Source organism: Thermobia domestica, chromosome 7 (genome assembly GCF_964235325.1).
Source record: "Thermobia domestica chromosome 7, izTheDome1.hap1.1, whole genome shotgun sequence".
Lineage (NCBI taxonomy): Eukaryota > Metazoa > Arthropoda > Insecta > Zygentoma > Lepismatidae > Thermobia > Thermobia domestica.
The window spans coordinates 42121524-42147459 of NC_137460.1; the positions used below are offsets into that span (position 1 = coordinate 42121524).

General features: G+C 35.6%; 1 protein-coding gene across 1 annotated transcript in view; it reads left to right on the forward strand.

Annotated features, from left to right (window-relative positions):
* The window catches only part of LOC145690032 (uncharacterized), a 48568-nt gene extending 24542 nt beyond the window's left edge, over positions 1-24026 (forward strand). The window contains exons 2-6 of the mRNA XM_081764530.1: positions 12169-12580; positions 17402-17575; positions 19842-20864; positions 21559-21877; positions 22356-24026. Of these exons, the coding sequence (XP_081620656.1) occupies positions 12169-12580; positions 17402-17575; positions 19842-20864; positions 21559-21877; positions 22356-22801 (2374 nt within the window). The 3' untranslated portion in view covers positions 22802-24026. The remainder of the gene's footprint in view (positions 1-12168; positions 12581-17401; positions 17576-19841; positions 20865-21558; positions 21878-22355) is intronic.
* Positions 24027-25936: the final 1910 nt, after the last annotated feature.

Consider the following 25936-nt stretch of genomic DNA (forward strand, 5'->3'; position numbering starts at 1 on the left):
CATTCTTGTTTATTTCGTTCTCTTTGTTAATGCCCAAAATACAGTCTGTTCTTTCTGTTATACAACTCAATGCATCTTTTCCATCTTTCTCGAGCTGTATTTTACTAGTCGAAGACTAATTTCCATCCTTAGCTTCTATATTAGCCGAATAGTTTCTTCTCCTTGTTAGCTTTCTATTTCCATTGAATTTACTTCCATGTACATTATTCAAATTTCCCTGTTCTTTAAAATTTCTCTTGTCATCTTTACGGCTATTGTACTGACGGCCCTGACTTTGTCAACTTACCGTCTTCATTCTCAGTTTAACACCCTCAAGGACACTTTATTTACAATATTCAGTGTAACTGTTTCCATACTTTTTCTTCCCTAGTTGCCCCAGGTTTCTTCTGTTACTCATGCTTCTTAGCTGTGCTATCTCCGTGATACCATGCCTTTACTATTTAGCAATGTTCGAAATGCTCCATCAACTAGCTAATTCCTATTATCTAGCTTCTCTTAACTCATATGCTTTTCTTTGAAACTTCAAACAAATCTATTTCTACTTTCCGATCTTTAAACTTTCCAGTATCTAACTTGTTGTCACCGTCTTTCCTTTCTGGCTGTGTTTTTCAATGAGATTCCACTTCAGTCAGCACAAGATTGTTATAAGACAACTTTTTGCGTTTTGTCTTACCATTGGCGTTCGTCACAAGTTTTATACCACATTGTTATGTCACTTGCTATAAATTTATAAGCTTCCATACGCAAAACTCATTACGTAACTTACGTAACCTCTTCGTCTTCACATTGTAATTATGTGCTTCAATACCATTCATTAATTGTAGTTTTTCTTTACTTCAATTGTTTTACTTCCATCACACCAAAGAACTCAGAAAACAACTTTCATACAAGAAGAAACACAATGTAATCATATAGTACGTAACAACAGTTAAGACATTCACTTATTCTTTCTATTTCTATACTTCTTCCATATGAGCATTAGAATCATCTAACAACCAGTTTTATTATTAGTATAGACGCTGAGTTAATATTATAGTACTTTGGTGATTTAATACATGATATAATAATAATAGTAGACTCTAATATATGGTCAGTAGATTCTAAAAATATTAGGAGTCCCATTTCGTATGATTTTGGATCAGCACTTCGTACATTTTGCGTTTTTGATCGGAAATTAAACATATGTTACAGAAAAAACTGGGTTTGCAAATCGAAAGAATCATATCCCATTAATAATATGGTATAGAAAATACCATGTTTCAACTGCAGCATATCTTAATTGTCTCTTTAAAAGGCCTAATCACTGCGAAATTAAAATACCTCTAACTTTACAGTACTTATGTGATATCATCAAATAGATAAATGGTATTCGAAATGTGGAACAAGAGCGCTTTAGTCAATATAATTTTGCATGAGGTACCGTTATCACGAGTCGCCTAGTAGCTTTCCGTTCGGAGCCATTTAGAAACGCGAAAATAAATGCCGATTTTCTTTAATGGCTGAAAATCGAAAGCAGATAAATGAGTCGTAGTAACGGTATCTCATATAAAATAATATTGTGTAGGGAGATCTTGTTCCACTTTTCGATTACGCTTTATCTATTTGAAGATATGACATAATTACTGTAAAATTTGCGAGATTTTAATTTCGCCGTGATGGGACTTCTTAAAAGCTCGAAACGAAAAGTACCTAGGCTTACTAGATATATTCAAAAATGGTACTGGAGATTATTTTCGTAAGTACTGGATCTAGAAGGTGGAGATATAATTTTAACATCCGTTTCTGGGAACATGAAAAATTTTAACAACCGGTTCGGCGAACTAGTGCAAACTGGCTGAATAACACCACTGCACGTAAGTACTTTCACCTTAATACATCTGCTGATCTACTCAAAATGTTAGGGGTGACTTGTCCCCCTCGTCTCTTCACCAGAAACACCCGTGGTTAAATAAATACAGTGTGTATTTATAATGTCGATTTGCTAAAATTAATGAAGAATGTAGTCCAGAAAACCACTACTATGACAGTTATTTATCTATCTTCCTAACAACCATCAACAAAAACACTCCATTTTGCATGGAGCTAAAAAAATATGACATTCATGGTCAACTCGTACCACTAGAAATTATGATTAACTAAAATAATTAAGATAATTACTTGAAATTAACATAATTGGTTAATTATCGTTGCAGGTGCAACAAACAGTGAGGTCTTTCATTATTATGTCATACAAAGTGCGTGATTTGACTTCCCGTTGCGTGTTGTATTAAATTGACACAAGTGGTCAAAGTGAATGACAAAAAACAACGTTTTCAGAAATACTGCTATCTTTGTTTTACAGTACTTTCTAAGTATTAGAAGGCTAAATACAAACCCTAATCTTCATATCATCTCTTGTTTCTTTGTGATTGGTTGATTGCATTTACGTTTTTAAGTATTTACGTTCTTTGTCAGGAGTGGGGCTGAAGAGGACAAGGGCTATACTTTAAAGTGCTATCTGATTTGTATTTACGTTCTTTGTCAGCAATGGTGCTGAAGAGGACAAGAGTTACATTTTAAGGGCTATCTGATTTGTATTTACATTCTTCGTCAACAGTGAGGCTGCAGAGGACAAGAGCTATATTTTAAAGTGCTATCTGATTCGTATTTACGTTCTTTATCAATACAGGAGTGGGGCTGAAGAGGACAAGAGCTACACTTTAAAGTGCTATCTGATTCGTATTTACGTTCTTTATCAATACAGGAGTGGGGCTGAAGAGGACAAGAGCTACACTTTAAAGTGCTATCTGATTCGTATTTACGTTCTTTATCAGCACAGCAGTGGGGCTGAAGAGGACAAGAGCTACACTTTAAAGTGCTATCTGATTCGTATTTACGTTCTTTATCAGCACAGCAGTGGGGCTGAAGAGGACAAGAGCTACACTTTAAAGTGCTATCTGATTCGTATTTACGTTCTTTATCAGCACAGCAGTGGGGCTGAAGAGGACAAGAGCTACACTTTAAAGTGCTATCTGATTCGTATTTACGTTCTTTATCAGCACAGCAGTGGGGCTGAAGAGGACAAAAGCTACATTTAAAATGCTATCTCGATCAGTATAGTGTCTTTGAAGCACTCCCATTGAGAATTGAACTCACCTTGTGCACGAAAGGCACATGTACAGTGTACTAACCTCTAATCAGCGAGAGTTACACTCTTATTTCTTCGGTTTTCATAGTGACACAAATTCTTCTAACAGTGGCACGCACACTCCTAACAATGACATACGTTCTTCTAACAGTGACACGTATACTCCTAAGAGTGACACACATTTCTCTGCCAATGACACGCATACTCCTAACAGTGATATACATTCTTCTAACAATGACACGCATACTCCTAACAGTGATATACATTCTTCTAACAGTGACACGTATACTCCTAAGAGTGACACACATTTCTCTGCCAATGACACGCATACTCCTAAGAATGATATACATTCTTCTAACAGTGACACATACTCCTAACAATGACATACGTTCTTCTAACAGTGACACGCATACTCCTAACAGTGACACACATTTTTCTAACAGTGACACGCATACTCCTAACGGTGACGTACATTCTTCTAACATTGACACGCATACTCCTAACAGTGACAAACATTCTTCTAATAGTGATACACATACTCCTAACAGTGACACACATTCTTCTAACAGTGACACGCATAGTTGTGACAATGAAATCATACCCTAATAGTGATACACATTCTCCTAAACACTGATGAACATATACAAGTTGTAACTTAAATAAAAGTTTATCATTATATATATATATATATATATATATATATATATATATATATATATATATATATATATATATATATATGATAAAAGCGAAAACAAGGATAAGTTAGGTTTATTCAAAGTACTTAATCCACGCATGAACAATATAGTTGGGAGGTCTATTGGATCCACTATTTTGGGGGACCACCTGTGAGTATATATAGACAGAAAGTGTGTCTGTGGCCCATTCTAAGAATGAAATTAATTGTCGATTCAGTTTTGTATAAGTAAGTCTTTGAGCGTTTAACGTCCACCTAATTAAAATTGACATTTATTGTGGCTGTTTCCTGCAGTTTATGTGCTGGTTTTATTATAATTATGTGCATACCTTCAGGGCCTGTACAGTCTATCATGTTTGTTATGTAAATTTATTTCTTTCATAAAAACCCCCGCACACACGCCCTTCTTCCCGTTTTCGTGTTCCTTTTGACTCTGACATGTTACCTCTGTTTCTATTCGAGCATGTTTATGTTTGTGAGTGTTCATTCTTTTTGAGAACTTTTCTTTTATAAATAACTAAATATATTCAAGAAGTATAAATAATAATTGGTTGCACATTGATAATAACGTCGCTTGTTTATATTTTCCGTTATAGATCATTATCATATTATATATATATATATATATATATATATATATATATATATATATATATATATATATATATATGTGTGTGTGTGTGTGTGTGTGTGTGTGTGTGTGTGATGAAATACTTATATACTCAATGCTTGTTTTGCGTAACCCTGGGGGACCAGGGGGACCACGTCCAGACCTTTAAATTTCGGTTTTTCATCTTGAATTTTTGTGACTCCGTTCTTCATATTTTTATTTTGTGTCAGCAAGTGCCTAAAAAGTACTTTCCTTGGGAAAAGTCTTTTGTGTGTGTGTGTTTTCTCTCTGAATAACAAATGAAAATATGGACAGGGAACACACAATATCCCCTTTCTCCCTTGGTCGAATTACAGACTTTGAATTTTAAGACATTTTTGTTTAGTTACAACCTTTAGCTGGCAACTGTGTAGATATACAGGGTGACCCAAAAGTAGATATACAGTATCGTACTGATCAGCTCATTGCATTTTATATAATTTCTTATTGTTATACATCAGGTAGACTTAGTTTCTTTATTATTTGTTCTTAATGTGTTTTTACTTATATCTTAAGCTCGGAAGAACCAAAATAAATAAATGCATAAACTAGAATGTTATACTTGATTATTGCAGGGGTGTATACCTACTTTTGGGCCACCCTGTATAGTTGACAAATAACTGTCTATAGCTTTACTACTAATTGTGAAAGGGAGGCACTATTAAAAAAAAAACAGAAGTTTTACCTATTATGAATAGAAATAAAGGACCAATATTATTCAATTTGTAATGACCTGGGATGGGATTCTTACGATCAATCACAAAAAGCATGTTAAGCAGTTTAGACCTCCGTTCAACATTGAACCCTACATTCAGACTCGAGTACTCAAGAGGATTCTTGAAACTATGTCTTTTATGCCGCTCCGAAGCATCTGCAATGACGCAGCTGATACTGAGTATTTCGAGAAGTCTTTGAAGAGCTTGCTGGAGAGTAATATTCGTATGAAGGTAAAGGGGGAAACCTGAAATTTTTAGCTTAAAAGTGGTATTTGATTCATCAAATTAATACATTTTCCTTGTGTATAAAACTAATTTTGAGATCAGTAAGACCTTGCTAGATTATAATATACAATAGACACTTTTAACTCCTCCTCCTCCCCGTTTCCTTGGTCCAAGGTAAAACATAGTGACGCTTGGTCCTCTGAGGATTAATTTATGTTGTCTTGATGTTTCTTAAAAAAAAAGCAAAATCACAAAGATATAATATACGTGACTGATGAAATTTTTCTGAACTTGATCAAACTTTTCACAAAGTGATAAACTTTGGCAAGCTAGTACGTATATGAAATATGGTATACTGCTCTTTGGTTTCCGAATTATGGATCATCAAATTCGGGGTTTAGATTTAGTCATAAAAAAACTGGGTGACCAATGAAACTAAATATATTTTGTCTACGCTTGACATAGTGGTCGACTTTGGCGACCTTAGTAAGTTTGCAAAATATTTTCCTGTACAGAACTTTGGTTCTCGAGTCCCTCGATCGGGAAGTGTACTCGGTCGGGAAGTGTAAAACTCTTTTTCAGGCCAGCAACCCTGAATGAAGTTTTCCTGGGCTTTCCTCATTCACACCAGGCAAATGCCGGGGTGGTACCTAACTTATAGGTCCCAGGCCGTTTCCTTCCTTCCCCAATCCTTTCTTCCTTCCCTTTCCCCGGATTGTGTGCTCGCCGAAGGACGTCATCCCTCAAAACGAGAAGGGCTAAATAGCCTTAGATGCCGAAAACCCAAAAAATTAAATCCTAAACCTAAATCTTGGTTCTCGAGTTATTGGCTATCAAAGTTGAGTTTTGTATTTGATTAACATTTTTAAGACAACACAAGACCTAATTGTGATTTAGAACAAAAACCTATAATTGTGAATATAATGGACACTTACAATAAAGATTTTCTTTAAAAAATCAGTAAAGGACGAATGTTTTCCGTAAGAGAGAATCTTATTAGTTGTTTACTTTTATTGTTTTAAAATAAAGTTAATTCTAACTCTAACTAGCTAACTCTATGGCCTATGGAACCCGGAGGTTCAGTGCCACGTTCACAGAAGCTCTCCACTAACTTCTGTCCTTAGCCAACTGGATCCAGTTTCTACCTTGTATTCTTAGTTCTGCGAGATCTATCTTAATATTGTCCTTCTTTCTGCGCCTAGGTCTTCCGAATGGCCGTTTACCGTTTTGATTTCCAGTTAAAACTTTGAAAGAGTTCCTACTTTCTTCCATTCTGGCTACATGACCTGTCCATCTGAACCTCCTAGACTTGATTACCCTAAGAATGTTTTTAAACGATACGAATTATGTAGTTGCTTGTTATGAAGTTTCCGCCATTCCACATTCTCGTTTGTCTTGGGTCCCAATATTCGTTTCAGGATCTTGTCCTCAAATACTTTCGGTCTACGTTCTTCCGTTAAAGTAAGAGACCCTGCTTCACAACCGTACAGGACAAGAGGCATGAAAGTTGTCATTTATCTCCACTACTCTCCGCTGCTGCTGAAATATCCCAGAAATCAATCAATTAATTCTCCATTGTAAATGCAGGATACGAGTCATAAACACAAAAGCAGATTGGTTGACATACAATGCAATACACTGGTTATTTTGACATTTAAAAATATATGAAACATACATTTAACTACTTAACCGTTTTCATTAACAGGTACTTAATGAAAATCAAGTGCTTAACTCTTTCTCTTCCAGGTATAGAGCTTGAAATAAAGATCGGTTTTAAAAAGAAAACAGATTGTAATATTCTTTCATAAAACCAGCATATTGAGTTTGGTATGGCTTAAAAATTTGAACTGCTACCATACCAATAAGCAAATACAGAACATGTGTTTTCTGTACAATCTTCATATCCCACAGGATAGGAAAAATACTAGATTGTAAAATACTTGATAATCCTGTATATACGGGACATTCGACAACTATACCTTAAAATTTATATTAATAAAATCATTGTGTATTACATCATCATGCCAAAACAGCTCAACCGAGTGTGATAAAAATGTTATAATAAGGCAAAACCTCAGCCCAGAAAAAGTTTAAATCATTTAATTTAGACGATACTTCAATTCACTTCATTTGATGGGGGTAAGAATGATTCTTCCCCCCCCACTATTTGATGAAAAAAATTCAATTACCATGAACTGATACAATTAATCACTATGTTAAAATGTCTTATGCAGTTCCTATAAGGAAGCAAAGTGGCCACATATTTAATACCTACGTTCGTGCAACAATGTAAGCATTGGTTTTTGTATTTGCTCAATTTGTGTTTTCTTGATTTATATTAGGCTAAAAAAATTGGGAACCCTATGAAACTTTACAATATATTTATAGTTACACAATTTATTTCTTGCCGAAATATCAGTTACAATAATTAAATTATAGATCAATACTCACCAAACGTGAGTGACAGAGAGCAGATTGTTATTTCAATCCATTGAATATTGATTACTAATACTAATAAAAGCAGGATTAAAAAAAACTTTTTACAACCAAACAGGTGAACGGTCTGAAATGAATTTTTGAATATACTCAGTACTTAGGCTGAGATAGGCTTTTATAATTTCAATTTAATGATCAACTATCCGTTAGTTTACTCAATTAGTTCATTAGTTAGATCATCACATTGTCCATTCCATTACAATTGAGCTAATTTTTCACTGTTACCGTTGGTCATGTGTATTGATTTTATTTTGCATAAAACTTGTACTAACATATTAAGGGCGTTGGCACTCTACTCAGAATTACTAAAGAACGCAATTTATCGAAATGATCTGAGTATATAACATTATAGCAATATATTTAATAGTAGTAATGATTAATTTTATGTTGATATAATCAATATGCGCTTATATAATTAATTAATAATTAATTAAAATTTGTTCCAATTTAGTGCAATAATTAATAAAAATTTCGTTCCGAAACTTGAATATGTTATTCCCTGATTATTATTGATTAGAATGAAATGGTATTAATTTTTTCTTGAAGCTTGGTTTGTTTTTAATTATCTTAAGAACTAGATATTGGAATGAAAAAATGCAACTAAACTGCACACCACAGCGCAAGTCCGTTTTTTGACTACTTATATTTGTCGAAAGAGGCCAGCGATCTTCAACATTTATATATCGTTCTAAACACTGAAATGTCTTCTTCCTCTCGATATTATACTTCATCATGTATTACCAACGTACTTTATGTATTTCGAGAATAAATGCGCAAAGTGTTAACATTTTAAAAAGAACATCTGTACGCTAGCGCCACTCGCATTTTCGACGGGATGTTCGACAACTACAAGGTCCTACTATCACTTATTTCGCAGTGTAGCTAACGAGTTGAAGGTGTTACCAATCAGGCGTGAGCTGATATACTGCAAATACATAATGGCTCGTAAACGACCTTTATCAAAAACCAGAAAACGAAATAAGCGCTCAAAATCTGCTCGAGCCGCCGCTAAACGTCGCAAAACTGAAATTGTTGTTTCTGTTGATGATTCTTCTCCATGTTATCAAGAACAAGGAACCGCTGAAGATTCAAGACAGCATGATGAAAGGTAAGATTATGTGTATATATATGATATATATAAGCTTCGTGTTACTGGAGTATGTTAGTAGATAACTCTTTATATTCGTTTTACTTATTATTTAATGTATATTTACATTATTTTTTGTCTCTGGTTTTTAATTATGTTTTGTTTTCGTTGTTTAGCATCTGTTCTCAGTACCTACCAGTTTCTATTTACAATCTGTAATATATTGACTCACTATTTAGACTGGGACATAAGGGTACCAGTGTACTATAAGTTACTTCAATAAATTACAGTGCTGAGAACAGTGGCTCGCAAGGATACCCGTGAACCGTAAGCCATACCAGGGGGGGTCTATCTTCGAAATCTTGGTTTACGTAGGTATAATATTTGTGAATTAGGATCGGACAGTAAGCAAGATATAAATAATGTTGACGATTAAATAATATAATAATATTCACATGTGAGAATCATTTTCGTTCTGAAATATTCCATGGTACGTATAAAATTTGTGCGTGTTATTTTGTTCGATCTTTAGCACAATATAATAATAATTTAATGTTAATGGACTAGAGATTATGTGCAATTAATTATGATGATGATACATATCATGACAAAGAGCGATGTATACGAATATGATGTTGATTAAAGAGAAGAAGTACGATTATAATTACATGCCACTTGGTCCTCAAACATATTTGTCAAATAAAATATTTACTTTTGCAAAACTGAGATAGGCAGCTTCAGAACTGCGTAAACTGAGGAGCAACTAGTTATATAATGCAGTATAACTATATGGATATTGTTCATGGGTGGACAACTTCACACTATCCCTCCCCTCCTCTCCTCTAGTATAAAAGAACTCTTTCGAAAATAATAATTTTAGCAACTAACCTAAACTAACGATTTGAGGAGAAAAATCTCAAAATCGGACGGGTAAGTGTGAAGTTGTCCCGCCCCTTATTTCATTAGTTTGAATAATAATAATAAGTCTCATCTATCAGTTATGAGTACATCCTATCTCGCAAACGGTATGCAAAAAACGCAAATATGAACCAAGAATTTCTCTGCTTTGCACATCACATGACTGACTAGCTTCGGGTTAGAATTCCAAGAATTGAGAAGAAGAAAGCAAACGAGGGGATCTGATAAGACTTTTTTTTTTTTTCATTTGTGCTGCACAGAGGGTTTTCACATTGGAATTGGCATGTCATTTCTACTCCCCCTCCTGCCAGATTGGTTTTCCTCATTCTTGTTCCGCCAAAATTGTTTCTAAGTATTGACTCAGCCGCGGGCATTTCAGGTGCCTTAGTAGGGTATCTGTTTCGCTTCCTTTCTTTCAAGGCATGGTAAAAACGCCAGAGTCACTACGAAAAGTAGTGCATTTCATATATTGTAGCTACAAATGAGTGTATTCTCCATGTTAGCATGCGTCTCAACCCTCTCATCTGGCTTATAGTTTTAGTCGTCTTGATCCACCATTTTTTTTTTCAACGTCGACCAAGTGTTCACATCGGGAATCATATTCGCAAGCCCCCGCATCGAAGGCTATGACTTGAATGATTTTTTTTTTCTAAAATTTATTTACATGTTGTACTATAGCAAGCAATTTATGCAGCTATTTAATTCACTTGGGTACTTTCTAGCGGAAAAAAGTTGTGTAGAAACCAAGGATGTAGCTAGGGGAGCACGGGGTCCAAATCTTGACTTGCCTTCCAAATATTTAAACTAGTATATAAATACTAGTTTGCTATTTATACTACTAGTTTAGTATATATGCCCCCACCCAAATCAGAACTCTGGCTACGTTCCTGGTAGAAACTAAAAAAATGTAATTGCTGAGCATTTTGAACGTCCAAAAACGTGATTTGCAAAAAAAAAAAAAAAAAAAAAAAAAAAAAAAACTGTTGACGCGCAATTACCAGCTCTGATGATCATCACAAAAGTGGTATGATAGAAGAAAAAATTCATTTCTCAGTGAGATCCGACTTTTCCAACTTCTAAAATGTGGAATTTGCTATTTATTTTTCTATAGGAGTATTTTTTCATTTGCTCAGAATTTTCTGGGAGGGGTGTGTATGAATCCATAGACCCCCGTTCATCTGCACGTCTCTATATATATCACGTAGCTATCATTGTATCACAATGATGCCTCTATGCTATGCATAAGAAATTGAAGTTCTTTAGAACGGCTGTGTCCGTCCGTCTGTCTATCTGTCAACAGGTATCACAGCAAAAACGGTAAGAGCTATCGATAAGCGGTCGTTCCAGCATCCTAAGAATAGATTCCATCTCCTTCAGAAACCACCTACTTACCAGAAGTGGTAGAAATCGGCAATTTGCGGTTTTAACTCATAACTCATAAAACAGTACCGTAACAGCTATCGACAAACGGTTTTCGGAAATTGATTCAGGGTCTCAAGGAAGCAAACCACTTCCACTTCTGCATTTCTACTAGAACCGAAAGTGGTACATATTCACTATTTCTTCCGGTTTCAGTTTATTGTCATACAATTAAAGCGGTAAAATCTATCGACAAGTGGTTTTCGGGAATCGATTCAGCATCCCATGAACAGATTCCATCTCCTTCAACAACCTCCTACTTAAACCGGAAGTGGTCGATTTTTACCACTTCCTGTTTCAACAGTAATAGTCATAACCCAGAAATGATAATAGCTAGCGTCAAACGGTTCTCAGAAATCGATTCAAGGTGTGAAGGAAACAAAACACTTCGACTTCTGTATTTCCACTAAAACCGGAAGTGGTAGAAATTCACTACTACTTCCGGTTTCCATATTGATTTTCATTGACAAAACTGTAAGAGTTATCGACAAGCAGTTTTCAGAAATCGATTCAGCATCCTAAGAATATGTCCTATCTCCTTCACCAATCTTAAGTTAAACCGGAAGCTGTACTAATCGGCCACTCTCGGTTTCAACAGTATTTGTCATAACTCAAAATCGGTAAGAGGTATCGAGAAGAGGTTTCTGAGAATCGATTTATCGTTCCAAGAATAGGTACAATCTCCTTCAACAATCTTCTATTTAAACCGGAAGTGGTAGAAATCAACTACTTCCGGTCTCTACTATTTCCAGTTTTACTATGTAATTTGTATAGTTTGGAAGTCTACCGTAGTTTCACACTGTGGAACGATACTCACTTGTTTCTTCTTTGCAGCTTTGATTCTGAAACTTTCATATTTGAGACTGAGCGTGGAAATGTGATACAAAATGGCGTCCCAAGCGGCTATCGAATTGTTAACTTGGAACATTTTCTTCAATGGACATTAACTCTTCAAGATAACCATAGAAGAATATGCACTGGCGGTAAATTGGACTTTATAAAAGAACGGCGACTAGGACTTGTTAGTTATTTGTACTTCAAATGTCGAGCATGCAACCGGGAAGTTAGCCATTCTACTGAGAAATTGGACTCAAAAACGAAAGTGTCAACTGTTAATACGTCAGCAGTTTGGGCCACGGTATCTATTGGAAGTGGTTACTCTCACCTAGAAGAATTCCTCAGCATTTTAGATATTCCATGCATGAGCAAGACTATGTTCACTAACATTGAAGGGAAACTTGAATCCGTAAGTATAGTTTTTTTTTTTTTTTTTTGTTCTATATTTATCCAGACACATGCACACAAACCAATCAGACAGCATCATATTGTGCGTGTGCGTTTAAAATGAGATGTATTGTATATGTTAACCTATAGCGAGTGACAGAATCTACTATCTCATTTTGATAAAGTATCTGTAAATAAAATGAGTTCATGTGGTTAAAATAAAGAATGTACTACAAGTGTCACTAGTGTGAGAAAATTCGTAGTATTTTGACGAAAACAGGAAAAAGATCTTCAATGTTTATGAAGGGATTAATGATTTGGGGAAAACCAAATTGTAGCCTAACGTTCATTCGCTACTATGACTCAACCTTACTGAAAGTGATGAATAAATCTTAGTTTTTCCTTTCCGCCCGAGTCGAGCGGCAAGTTTAGTTCTCTGCCTCGCTGAAGTTGTTCCAATCAGGTGACTAATAAACAGCGGTACAACTCAAACCTTTTCTCATCTCTCTCCCTCTTTCTTTTTTCTTTCTTTTCATTCTGCGAATTCCTGGAAAGGGTAGTTGTCACTTGTCAGCTTACCATTTCCGCAAAATAACATAGTACAGATGTCAGTTTGTGATCTTTGGGAAAGATTATAGAAAAAATATTGGAATCAATCTAGGACAAATTTACCCTTTGAAAGAGAGGTCAAAACCCTTTCAGAAATAATTGAAAGATAATTACATGAATAATTTTTGAGGGAAATATGATCAAGTGAAATGGTATGTGGATAAAATTCCTAGGCCCTGTTTTTTAAAAAATCACTTTCGTTCTTTGTTGCCTGTCCACATGGCCACTTCTATATTATCTAGATCTATAACTTTTTTAAAAATTTTTCACTCACATATGTCTGGTGACAATACAATATTTTATAAATTACCGTATACTCATGTGTAATATCTGCATCTTCCTTTTCCTGGAAGTGCAGAAGGAAGAAAATATAGATCCATGTAATGTTCACACTAGCATTTCCTAATTTTAGTTTTTTTTTTCCCTAATAAATGAATTTCGCAAGGCGCCTGAACGCTGTGGGATTCTACCTAGGTATCATGTGCATAAGTACACCCGTATAAGATCAAATTCGTGTGAAATATCTTGTGCAAACTTTCATTGTGAGTTCGAACAGAAGAGAACCAAGATTAATAAAGCTGGGTAACGGCTAATGCAACATTTTATGTTCTTGTAACTAAATGATAATGGCTTATTTTAAAATTGAGCATGATTTAGTAGTAAATTTATTTTGCATTATACAAATTTGTTTAAATTATGTAATACCTGTAAAAACCTTGTTGACCAGGTACGCAACCAGCCACTGAAGTTTGGGGGACATAAATATGCTAGGGGGGCAATCGTAACAATTCTAGGTCTCTGTATCAATATCATACGGATGCATTGTGGTTTGAGGGGGCTAAAAAAATTTAGGAAGGAACCAAGCCTCCTAACCCTCGCCGTAGTTGCGGGCCTGTTGACGACTATGTAAGTAGATTCTTCAATACTTTATTTCGCAAAATAAACATTACTTTATTTCGCAAAAAAAATATTCTTCACTACGTTATATAAAATTTGGATAACTGGACGGGTCAGTGTGCGAATTGAATATTTTTCCCAGGGCAGATGAATTTCACTTATATACGCACCCAGCCATCACACACGTAAGAGAGGGGAAAAGTTATCCCTGTCTGGGATGAAAATTTTCTCTTGCAGGGGGATAAAGATTTCTCAGGAGAAATCCCTGTCATCCCCTCGTGAATTAGCACACTAGGACGGGCCTCCCTCAAGTTATAAGGAAATCGACGCAAAAGGCTGTAAGATGACATTTTTCATGCCTTTTCTTTCCATATGACATATTTTCGACTCGAGACGTCAGTGTAAGTCTCGATCAGGGACGGATCCAGGACAGATTCCTGAGAGATGTGGCAGCGGTGAGTTGTAACACTGCTACTTAGGGTTACTTTAGTGTTATTATGTACAGACTTGAACTTTTGCAGCACTGGTGCTTGTGCCATTGGGGGTGGCGAGCGACCCTTACCTCAGGATCCGCCTACAAGTCTCTATACCATCCCTACAGGATAAAATTAAATACGCAAGAATGTTTTCCACTTATGTTTGAAAGCTTAAGAGTAGCCAGAAATATTCGTTGGTCGGGTTTAAATATAGACCCCTAATAATAATAATAATAATAATAATAATAATAATAATAATAATAATAATAATAATAATAATAATAATAATAATAATAATAATAATACCCCCTTCGTATTGTGTTTTGTAGAACAGATGTAGACTTCTTCCTCTGACACTGTCCGTCTCCGTATAAGGATGTAACCCCCACATCTTTAGATTCCAAATCAGTCTCGGTGATCCGTTTCTCTGTTTATTGTTAATTTCACTGGAATGCATTCTTTATAGTCTTCCATCTTTGCATAAAATTAACAATCCTCACCTAAAAGATGTGTGGTGTAGTGTGTGACGCAATACTTCCCTCTGGGAAACCTGGAAATGTACTTATTGCAATTGGGGGTCTTACCTGAGTCTCCCGTTTAATCAGTAAGTACGCTGGGAATTTTATTTTGTGAGGTTTTCAAAACACAAGAGGAGGAGCATTTAGAATAGTGACACATATTTTTACACAAACGCAAAGGAAGCAATTACACCCAGGGATGTGTGTAAAGAAATTCTGGTTGATGTTAGAGAGTGTCTAGGGGTTGGGGAAGATTTTAAACAAAGAAACTTCATTTCCTAGCCTTCTCTGGATTACAGGGCTGCCCACAGTCAGGCTTTGGGGCACAGGTTGCGTCTATGATTTATTTAAAGGAGGGGGCACAATTTGCAATTGAAAATGGAACAATCGAATTTTATTATACCACAATGATGCTTTTATGAACACTAGTGGCGTATTTAGGAATTTGTTTCGGGGATAGCTATGCACAATACGAGTATAAGCACTTATATTTTTCCTTTTGGATGCCGACAAATTTTAATGAATTTGTGAATATAACAAATTTATTTCGGGGGATTGAGCCCGATAGCCTCCCCCTAAATACGCCACTGATGAATACTAAGTATGAAGGAGAACTTAGTATGAATAACATTTTTAAATAAGTAATTGTCATAATAAAGAATGGTAAATTTGGGGGAGAACAGTAAATGGGAAGAATGGTAACCTTGAGGGGTAATTAGGAACCTCTGGCTGGGTGTGTATATTCTCTACCCATTTACTTTTCTAAACATTGTGATGTATCGTCGTACGTATATGTAAGTCCCTTCTCAACACAGGAAGATTGTTGTTGATCCAAGATGAAAGCTAAAATCTTCTCATTTCAATAGTATATGAAAGGAGGGATTACAACCTGCACCAACACCTCTTGAAGTACGCCACTGTTTGAAGGTATTTCTTTACTAATGTACATACTTTTCAAGAACTTCAGTTTGATGTGTTAGGTCCTATATATCTTTTCTAGCTATTTATATTTTTAAATTTGTAATCATTTTTGGAAAATATTTTTCTGCATTTATATGCCTATCTCTCTCTCTCTTTCTCTCTTTCTCTCTCTCTCTCTCTCTCTCTCTCTCTCTCTCTCTCTATATATATATATATATATATATATATATATATATATATATATATATATATATATATAATTTTACGTCTATCTGTCTACCTATCTATCAACCGTTCGATTTATCATCTTTCATTCAACATTCAAATACTGTATAGAAATAGCTACATAGAAACGCAAGAAATAACCACGGAAATATGAAAGACAATAGCACTTCTTTCTTCTCTTTTCTTATGTTTCTGAAGCCGAAAGTTGGTGCGATATTTTTCCTCGGTCGGCAGGAATATCTTGCTTTCCGTTGTCTTTTCACGGCACAGATATTTGTACTGCTATCTCTCCTGCTGTCACTCACAAAGTGATTATCCGTCGGTATTCACATTTCAAGCAACCACGACTCGAAGGACAGGCAGAAAGATGACCGCTATACGCTAGATAGAGAGGCTCACGCAGGAGTCAATAGACATTTCAACAAAAGCAGGTACCAGCTCAAAATTTGAGTGGGAGGGTTGCAGCTGCGTTGCCAAGTTTTTAAAGTCAAACATGGAAGCTGTTTTAATGTGTTTTTTTTTTTCAAAATCTAAAACAGGCAGGGCATAGATATGTGTCTCCTGTAGGTTTGTTCAAATTTTGACGTTTGTAACTTTAATAATAAAGAAGAAAATAGTGAAAAACTTTGCTATTCTTTTTAAATGGGCCAACTTTCAAGGTTGTTAGGGGTACCAGATCACCTTATCGTAAATATTTTGATTTACTTTTTTTTTTTTTTCGAAATCAGACGTGATTATTTTATTTTTCGTTTTATAAAGTAAATTTGATGTGTTTTACGTGTGTCACTTGTTTTTTCTTTCGTGATTTTTATTTCGGAGAATCTCATCATGAGGTCTCATTTCCCTTTTCCAACATCCTTCTTCGTACGTCCACAAAAACACTAAGAATTACTTTTCACATTCATCTGCGAACCTTATACATTTTATCGTTGTTCTGTAACTGACTCCTTTCTCTTATTTAAACATTTTTTTTACGGTGTATTCTAACGTATAGGAGAGAGAGAGCACCCCTGCTTTACACTTCCATACAAAAAATTTTAGAGGATTAGCGGGAGACGATTGTTGCGGTTACTTGTTTGCTGATACTCATGAACGCGAGCCGAAACATATTTACGTGTGGGTCAACATCAAATGTGTGCTTTGTGATCACACTTGATAATCGCAGATGCACACTACATTGCCATGTATTTTATTTAGGTTTGGAATGAAACTCTCTGGTCACAAATGAAAGTAGCAGGCGAAGAAGAGAAAAGAATAGCGATTGAAAAGGGTAATGTTGATGCAGATGGGATGCCTTGGATTACGGTATACTTGGACGGAGGTTGGAGTCAAAGGAGTTACGGTCACAGCTACAACGCAGCTTCAGGAGTCGTAAGTTATGCATGTCAGAATGCTTATATTTATTGCCATATATACTCATATTACTACTAACCTAAGATTGTTTTTTTTTTTTTTAATTTCTGTATGAGTGTTATCAGCGGGAATCAAACTTCTGATAGCTCGCATATATATGTGAGCAATTACTTCTACGCTATAGCGGAGACATTTGTCAATAAAGTATGAAATGTATTAAGTCGTAATAAAAACTTTATATATGTTTAATAAGTTAATGAAAATAGTACTTACTGGCAGAGGTAACAGAAAAATAAGGAACATTGGCATAATGCCGGATCCAGTAGCGTAGCAAACTTCTGCGGGGGACTCCCGCAAAATAAAGAGAAGGGGCTCCAGCTGGAAAGTCGATGGTGGTAATAATAATAATAATAATAATAATAATAATAATAATAATAATAATAATAATAATAATAATAATAATAATAATAATTTACAACAACTATTATTATTATTATTATTATTATTATTATTATTATTATTATTATTATTATTATTATTATTATTAACGTGCACTTTCTGCTTAAAGTTAAGCAGGGGGACAACTTTTAGCATGGCTACAACTACCAACGCAAACTGTGGATTTGCTTGATATCTCCGTAGTGCATAAGAAACAAAAAGTAGGAAATACATGCTTTTTGTATATCGGCCAATGAGAGTGTTGAAGAGGGTAAAGGCCCACCTAAAGAGCAAATTTCGGGCAATGAGACAATTTTTATCACGGCCATAACTACCAACGTACACCGCGGATTTCTGCAGTGGATAAAGAAACAAAAAGTAACTAATACGTGTTTTTTTTATATTGGACAACGTGGGGGTTGAAAGGGGTAAAAACTCTCCTAACCTCTACCATGGCTGTAACTATCAATGCCCACTGTGGATTTGCTTGAAACTTCTCAATTGGATAAAAGAACAATAAATAAGAAATACGTGTTTTCTTATGTAGGCCAACGTGGGGGTTGAAAGGGGTAAAAACCCTCCTAAATGTCGAACATAGGTCAAAGAGACAACCTTTACCATGGCTGTAATTACCAAGGCACATTACGGATTTGCTTGAAACCTCTGCAGTGGCTAAAGGAACAAAAAATAAGACGCACTTACTTGCAATATATAATCTCTCCATTGCATCCGTTTCAAAACACCGCGGACATTGATTGCATTTGTCATTTAGTATTCGTTTTCGTGAAGTATTCGTTTAGTAAATTATGAGTATTCGTTTTCGATCAAGAGTGTGTTCCCATGTCAAAATCTCAAATTTTAATTGAAATACTTGCGTTGGATGATACTGTGTTCAACAATAACATTGCTTTTAGGCTCGGGTTTTTATTATAACATTTTCTAACGATAAATAGTTTAGAAAGAAATAAAAAAATAGAAAAATATTATTTATTCTAACTTCGAACGCTGAAGAGCACCATGAAAAAGGTATCATTCCGTTGAGCAGAAAGTAACAAGGATAAACATAATTTTGACGCAGGTGCGTTTACTATGCACAGTGCTGTTTTGTTGTGCAAAGTTTGAAATTTTCAAGTTACCCCCCACAAGAGGAGCCATAGGTATCGTCTCAACGCCATTTGATGGACTTTGTCCTACTTCTCTATGTTATTCTCTTTTTTTTGTTCATGTATCGCCAATCGTTCTCACACTACGCCTAATTACCCTCCCCCCTAGGCCGGCCAGAGAACAGGGAAGCCAGGTCATATTCTGGGGGCCCAGACTACTAAAAGGGCCCGACGTGACTCATTTTATAAAGTTTATATTTTCTTGATTTCGGATGTTCTCATACACTTACGTACTTCTTAGATATCACCTTCATACGACTACTGAAATAGTACACATTGATTGAAATAGATCTACCAAGTACCATTGAAATAGATCTACCATCTACCATTTGTCTTGTCCGTCTCCCTTAGCCTCGGAGCATAATCGTGGGACGTTAAAGTAAATACTTCATTTCATTTCATTTCTCTTGTTTTGAAATAAAAAATCTTCAATACCCGTATTGGTATATCCTCGGGGCTGCCTGGGATTTCTCTCCACGGCCTACCCCGTCCCTCCCTCCCCAAAATGAAACCCAAATGTCTAACTATAGCAAGAAGCAGTTTTATCTTGCCTTATCTAGTGCCTATTTGCCATGTATTTTAAATACCATTTTATCTGCCTATTTACACAAAAGTAAGGCCTAAACTTTCGGGAATTAGTAATGTCTATTGTAACAGATTTTCCATTATTTATTTTCTTTTAGGCCTGTATCATCGGTCAAGAAACAAATAAACTTCTCTTTCTTGGAGTTAGAAATAAATATTGCTCTGTGTGTGCCTCAGCTGCTGCAAAGAATATACAGCCACAAGATCATATATGTTACCGTAATTGGACAGCATCTTCAAGTGCAATGGAAGCAGACATTGTTGTTGAGGGTTTTAGTAAGAGTGAGGAAATGCACGGTCTTCGCTATAAAAGGTTTGTAGCAGATGGGGATTCAAGTGTGCACAGCAGAATAGTTGAACGAGTGTCATATGGACGTGAAGTAGTGAAGGTGGAATGTGCTAACCATTGTGTGAAAAATTACACGAAAGTATTGCACAAACTTCGTGTGGATAACACATTTTCGCCCAAAAGCAGAGCGATCCTGCGCGACAGAATTCCACGCCTTACAGCAGCTGCTCGCGGTGCCATTTCCAGGAATGCGGCAGCAAAGAAGAGCGTCCAAGACCTGCAAGATGATCTTCGAAACGGGCCTTCACATGTATTTGGAAATCACGAAAAATGTAAGCCATACTATTGCTCGAAAAAGAATGATGAAAATTTAGTACCGATTCTTCAAGAAAGTGGATTATATTATCATATAATGTCAGCAGTCCAACAGCTGATAAGGAAGGCAGACAAATTGCTACCTAATGAGACGACTAATAGAGCAGAAGTCTTCATGAGCATTTTGTCAAAATTCAACGCTGGGAAAAGAATTAACTTTACAAAACGAGGGTCGTTTCAACGGAGGTGCTATTTAACTGGCCTTGCATACAACAAAAAGGCGAAATGGCATCTTAGTCCCTGGAAATCTATGACAAAACGAAGTCCTGGAATGCATTTCAAACGCTTTCTCGAGAGAAGATCTGAACAACACCGATCAAAAAGTGTTAGTAGGAAAGTAAGAAGGAAACTACAGCTTCCATCAACTAATCGTGATTATGGACCGAACGCTGACAAACCACCACTCTCTCCGGAATCACTTCGGGCTGCTTGCGAAGTACAGCTGCAATCTTATGATGTAAGTCTTTATTTTTTATAATAGTCAAAATTTATATGAATATTGTTTACAAACATTAACATATTGCACTGACAAGAACATTTACATGTACAAATACTTTGACGAAGTTGCTCGTACTAATTTTCCTTTTCTATTAGGAGCGGATAAAAATGCGTAAGTACGGATAGTTCTCATCACTACAATCAAACAAAAGAGCTCAGTAAGCGTAGCCCTTAGAACGCATATTAGTAAAAATATAGGCCCCGGATAGCCGTGAAAATGAAATTCAGAGACAATCCTGAATCACAGAATTGATATGTCATGCTCCACTAATTGAAATCAAGCGAAAATCTTTTTAAATTCTTATAATTTATGTGTGGATGGATACACATTGAGTAAGTAGAGAAAATTACGAGAATTTCTGGGAGCCTATCAGTTTTGTGGATTCATGTAATTATAAAATATGTTTCAACTCTACGATTCCAGGTTGTCTCGAAACTTCTTCAAAATTATCTTTGTCGAGGTATATGTTTGCGAAATATGTAAAAACGGACATGTTTAATGAACATTCCTTTTAATGTTTGTAGGAAAAGTAGCTACAGAAGTTCTGTATTTGTAGGAAAAGTAGTTCTGTATTTGTGCTTACAATATCGCTTACAAATTTCAGTTCACCCTGTCCTGTTTCAAGAATACTTTATTTTATTTTTCATATTAGGTCAGTTCAGATGAAAGAACTTTGATTGAAGTATCCTCCCGCGGACAGCATGGGAATTTGATTTATGAAGAACATCGCCGCAACCGTCTAACGTCATCCACGTTCGGTAAAGTTGTGAAACGTAAAGATCACACTTCGTGCCATGTGTTGGTGAAAGACATTTTATACAAGAGAAATCTATCGACACCATCAATAGAATACGGAAGAAATCATGAAGATGTTGCTCTACGAAAGTTTGCGGAGGAGAAGAATGTGACAGTAGAGAAACGAGGATTATATATTGATTCTAAGTATAGTTTCTTAGCTAGTAGTCCAGATGGTAAGAAATATTTTTCAACTTCTTTGTTCATATAATATAATAAGTGTTTAACTCTAATAAGTGCTGTTTGTTCAGTGTGCTATAATTAGAGGTATTAACTGAATCTGAACGAAACCAAACCACTTCCTTTTTGTTTATGGAAAAGGGACAGATTATTATATTACTTTAAAAAAAAAGGCCGCGGTGGCTCAGTGGTAGAGCGTTCACCTCTGGTGCTTGGGGTCCCGGGTTCGATCCCAGCCCCCGCCAAGTGAACTTTGTGGTGGACAAACACCGTGTGCGTGGGTTTTCTCGGGGATCTTCCGTTTCCTCCCACTTTCTTCATTCCACCATTTCATTCATTACTCATCATCACCGTCTCCTTTAGCCTAACCGGCATAACTGTGGGACGTAAAACTTAAAGATTTCATTTTTTTTACTTTAAACAAAATCTTTTCATTCTAGTCTATCAATTAATTCTCTTCTAATCATATTTCAGGATATGTAGTAGAAGATGATGCGTTAGTGGAAGTAAAGTGTGTTCCTTCACTCAGAAATAAGGATGTCACAGAAGAGATAAAGAAAAAGAAAGGGGCATTTTTTCTTAGAGCCCTTCCAGACGGAACTATAGGACTAAACACTAACAGCGACTACTACTACCAAATTCAGGGCCAGTTGAATATTACCAAATTAGACAAATGCTTTTTAGTTGTATACATTGATGATAAATCACCTTTACACATTGTGGAGGTAAGAAGAGATGAAGAATTATGGGAAAATGTTATGCTACCGAAACTTATACGGTTTTTTAAAGAGTGTATGCTTCCTGAGATAGTAGATTCTATGGTACAACGTGGGATGCCCTGCAGAGACCCGGAATATATCCTAAGTGCTCAAAGCAAGATCGCTAAGAAAAAAGACAATGATCGAGCAAAGATGAAATAGGTGTAATAGTGTACATACTTACTGCAACGAATTTGTGTTCTAAATAATCGTGTTTAGCATGTGTATATAATTATTGTTACTATTATTGTATATTTGCAGTTCGTTGATTACTCTTGTAATATTTTATAATACTGCTTCTATCATGTTATTCGAAATGCTGGAAAATGCCATGATTTACTGGATCATGGTTAGGAAATATAACCATGTGTGTTTATTTGTTGCTCTTTGTATTATAGTTGCGCTGTGTATGTGTTTGAATTTGTTCATGTTGATGTACTTGTTAATATTGAATAAAGTAACTTAGGGTATTATCATATGATATAAAGACTCAAAATAGAGAACTAAGAATGATCTAAATAGTGTAAATAATTTATAAAATTAAAATTATCATTGCAACACTTTATTTTTACTCAAATATTCTGTACATATTTTTTTATTCACATAGACTCTTATGTACTTATGTTACACTCAAATAACTACTTAACATTACTTAAATTTTAAAGTTCCAAGTTTTTAAATGTAGTTTATAATGTAGTAACTATATTCTTGCGCTGAATAACCAAACAATCATACCATTATTTGTATTTTAGCATAAATAAAGAAATCGCTAGTCTGACTAGCCCCAGGTAACTGGGAAAGCAGCCAAGAAGACATTGTACCAGTGTTTCTCAAACTGTTTGGTAACAACTCCCAAAATCGGTAAAATATCAAGGAGTTTGTAAGTTTAAAAATATTCATTCGTAAATGACTTTGTAACATTAGTATTATACAAAGAGGAGACGTCGTAACTTTTACTGACTTCTAAAGCGGGTCTAGAGGTAAATTGTTTGAGAATCACTGTGTTACACATTCTTGACGGTCACAAGCCCGGTGAATGCTGAGTGACAGTTGCCGATTGCTTTTCCTGTCATTTGTATTTTGTGTATATCTTTATGTAGCGAGGATAGAAGTGTGAAGGGGAGATCGACCAGTAGGGTCAGTGAGCACGAAGTACGTCAAGGAAGAATGAACATTCCGCTCTATAGGACAAGTTTTCTGGAGTGAGTGACAGCTTCTACATGGGGAGGGGTACTGACCACGGGTTGAACAGAAGGATGGGTAGACCACCATTGAAAGAACTCCCCCGCCACGGTTAATGCTATAGATATAGACTGCTGCTACCAAACATGTTCTTCTAATTACTTGGTTCTCAAGACAAGTTTTTGGGCCATTCTTTTTCCTTGAAATCCCATCCTTTCAATTCGTATTTGATGCTTTTGTATTTCAAGGCGACAGAAGAGGTTTCTATGGCTTTTTTTTTAATATTGTCATTTTAAAATTTTATTAAATTTGATAAATAATAACAAATGATATATATAAAACCAGAGTAACCAGACGACGGTGTATGGCCCTGCACCGGCCCCAACCAAGGGTTTTCCCAGAATTTTGTCTCGGGTTCTGTATTTTTGCTGGGGGAGTTTGGATATTGATGCATGGGGGAACAACATAACGTAAACGAAATTACATGTGTGATAAAATAAGGCAGAAAAAAACATTCTCTAACAAGTACACATTCTCCAAAAAATACTTTTCATGGCTTGATCGGGGGCTATTTCAGAATTGACTATCTCTACAGGGTACCCCTGGAATTTTCAATTAAAGTTTCTAACATTTCTTCATACATTTACCCAGGGACGTACGCAGAGGGTGGGTCCTGGGGGTCCGGACCCCCCCCCGAAATTCCGACTTTTTTCTAAATTTAGTCTAACTTTAGGGGCAATTTTACACATTTTAATATAATTTAACCTTAAATTGTATTCGGACCTCCCGAAATGGTTTGGATCCCTCCCAAAATAAATTCCTGTGTACGTCTCTGAGGCAAATACAGATACTTTATCTTTAGGGGTGATATGAAAGGCTATGCATTTTTCTCTGTATCCATCGATGAATTATGGCAACAACCATTCAAACTATTGAGACAGATCAACGTGAAGCTTCCATCACAGCAAGCATATATAGCAGGCACGTATCCAGGGGGGACCTGGGGGCTCATGTCCCCTCCGAAACTGAAGCACGTTTTTAATAAACATACTTTTACGTTTTTGAGATTCTTTTGTTTCAAATTACTTCGAGTCTCTCAAAATTTTGGGCAATGTGTTGTCGTCTTCTTTTAAGTCCAAGAACATACCGTGATGCCATTGCCCCTTCGTGGAATAAAAAAAGAACACTTTTAAATAGGATTAAAATTTCGTTTCTGTTCTGTTTACAACTTTAAATGTAATAGAACTATACACTCAGTGTTTTCTTGTTATTCTTGTTATATGCTATCGCAGACAGTTTCCTTAGTTACATATCTCTCGGAAATATTTGTTTGACTTTCTTTGTGCCACAATACAGTTCATTCAAACTAAACTGGTTCTTATAATGAAAAGTAAGGAAAAGTTTAAGCAAGAATAGAACTGTTACATTATACACCGTATTATTATTATTATTTTGAAAACAAATTGATATTTTAAAACATTAGAATTACGTGCTTACGAGACTTCCCCTTGTCACCCCCCGCGAAAAGAAAACCTGGATAAGTGCTCAATATATAGTGATTAAATTCCCATCAAATCAAATAAGTTCTCATGTATCCGAACCTGATACATGGATACATGTATTCAAACTACAGACCAGGAGAGCATAACGTGTTCTACAAGATAAAATTTTGAGATGACCAATTTCACATCACATCACATCAGGATTGTGAAGACAAGGGACGTACGCAGGGAGTGGGTCCGGACCCCCCAATATCCCGACATTTTTGTAAATTTAGTCTAATTTTAGGGGCAAATTTACAAAGTTTAATATAATTTAGCCTCAAATTGTATTTGAACCCACCCAAAAGGTTTCGACCCCTCCCGAAATAAATTCCGGCGTACGTCTCTAGTGAAGACTATCTGAATTTGGTTTTTCGTAATAAATAATATAAACAAAATTTTATATAGGCATATGCAACATTAATGTGCTCTTTTGAATAACAGTTTCATGATTTGTTAAGACTGTTTTCTGATTCATAAGATATTATATTAGATTCAGCTAAAAACATTCCACAATATTTTAAACGTTATAACATATGTGGCAACAGTAGCGTAACTTGAAGCCTCAGAGTCC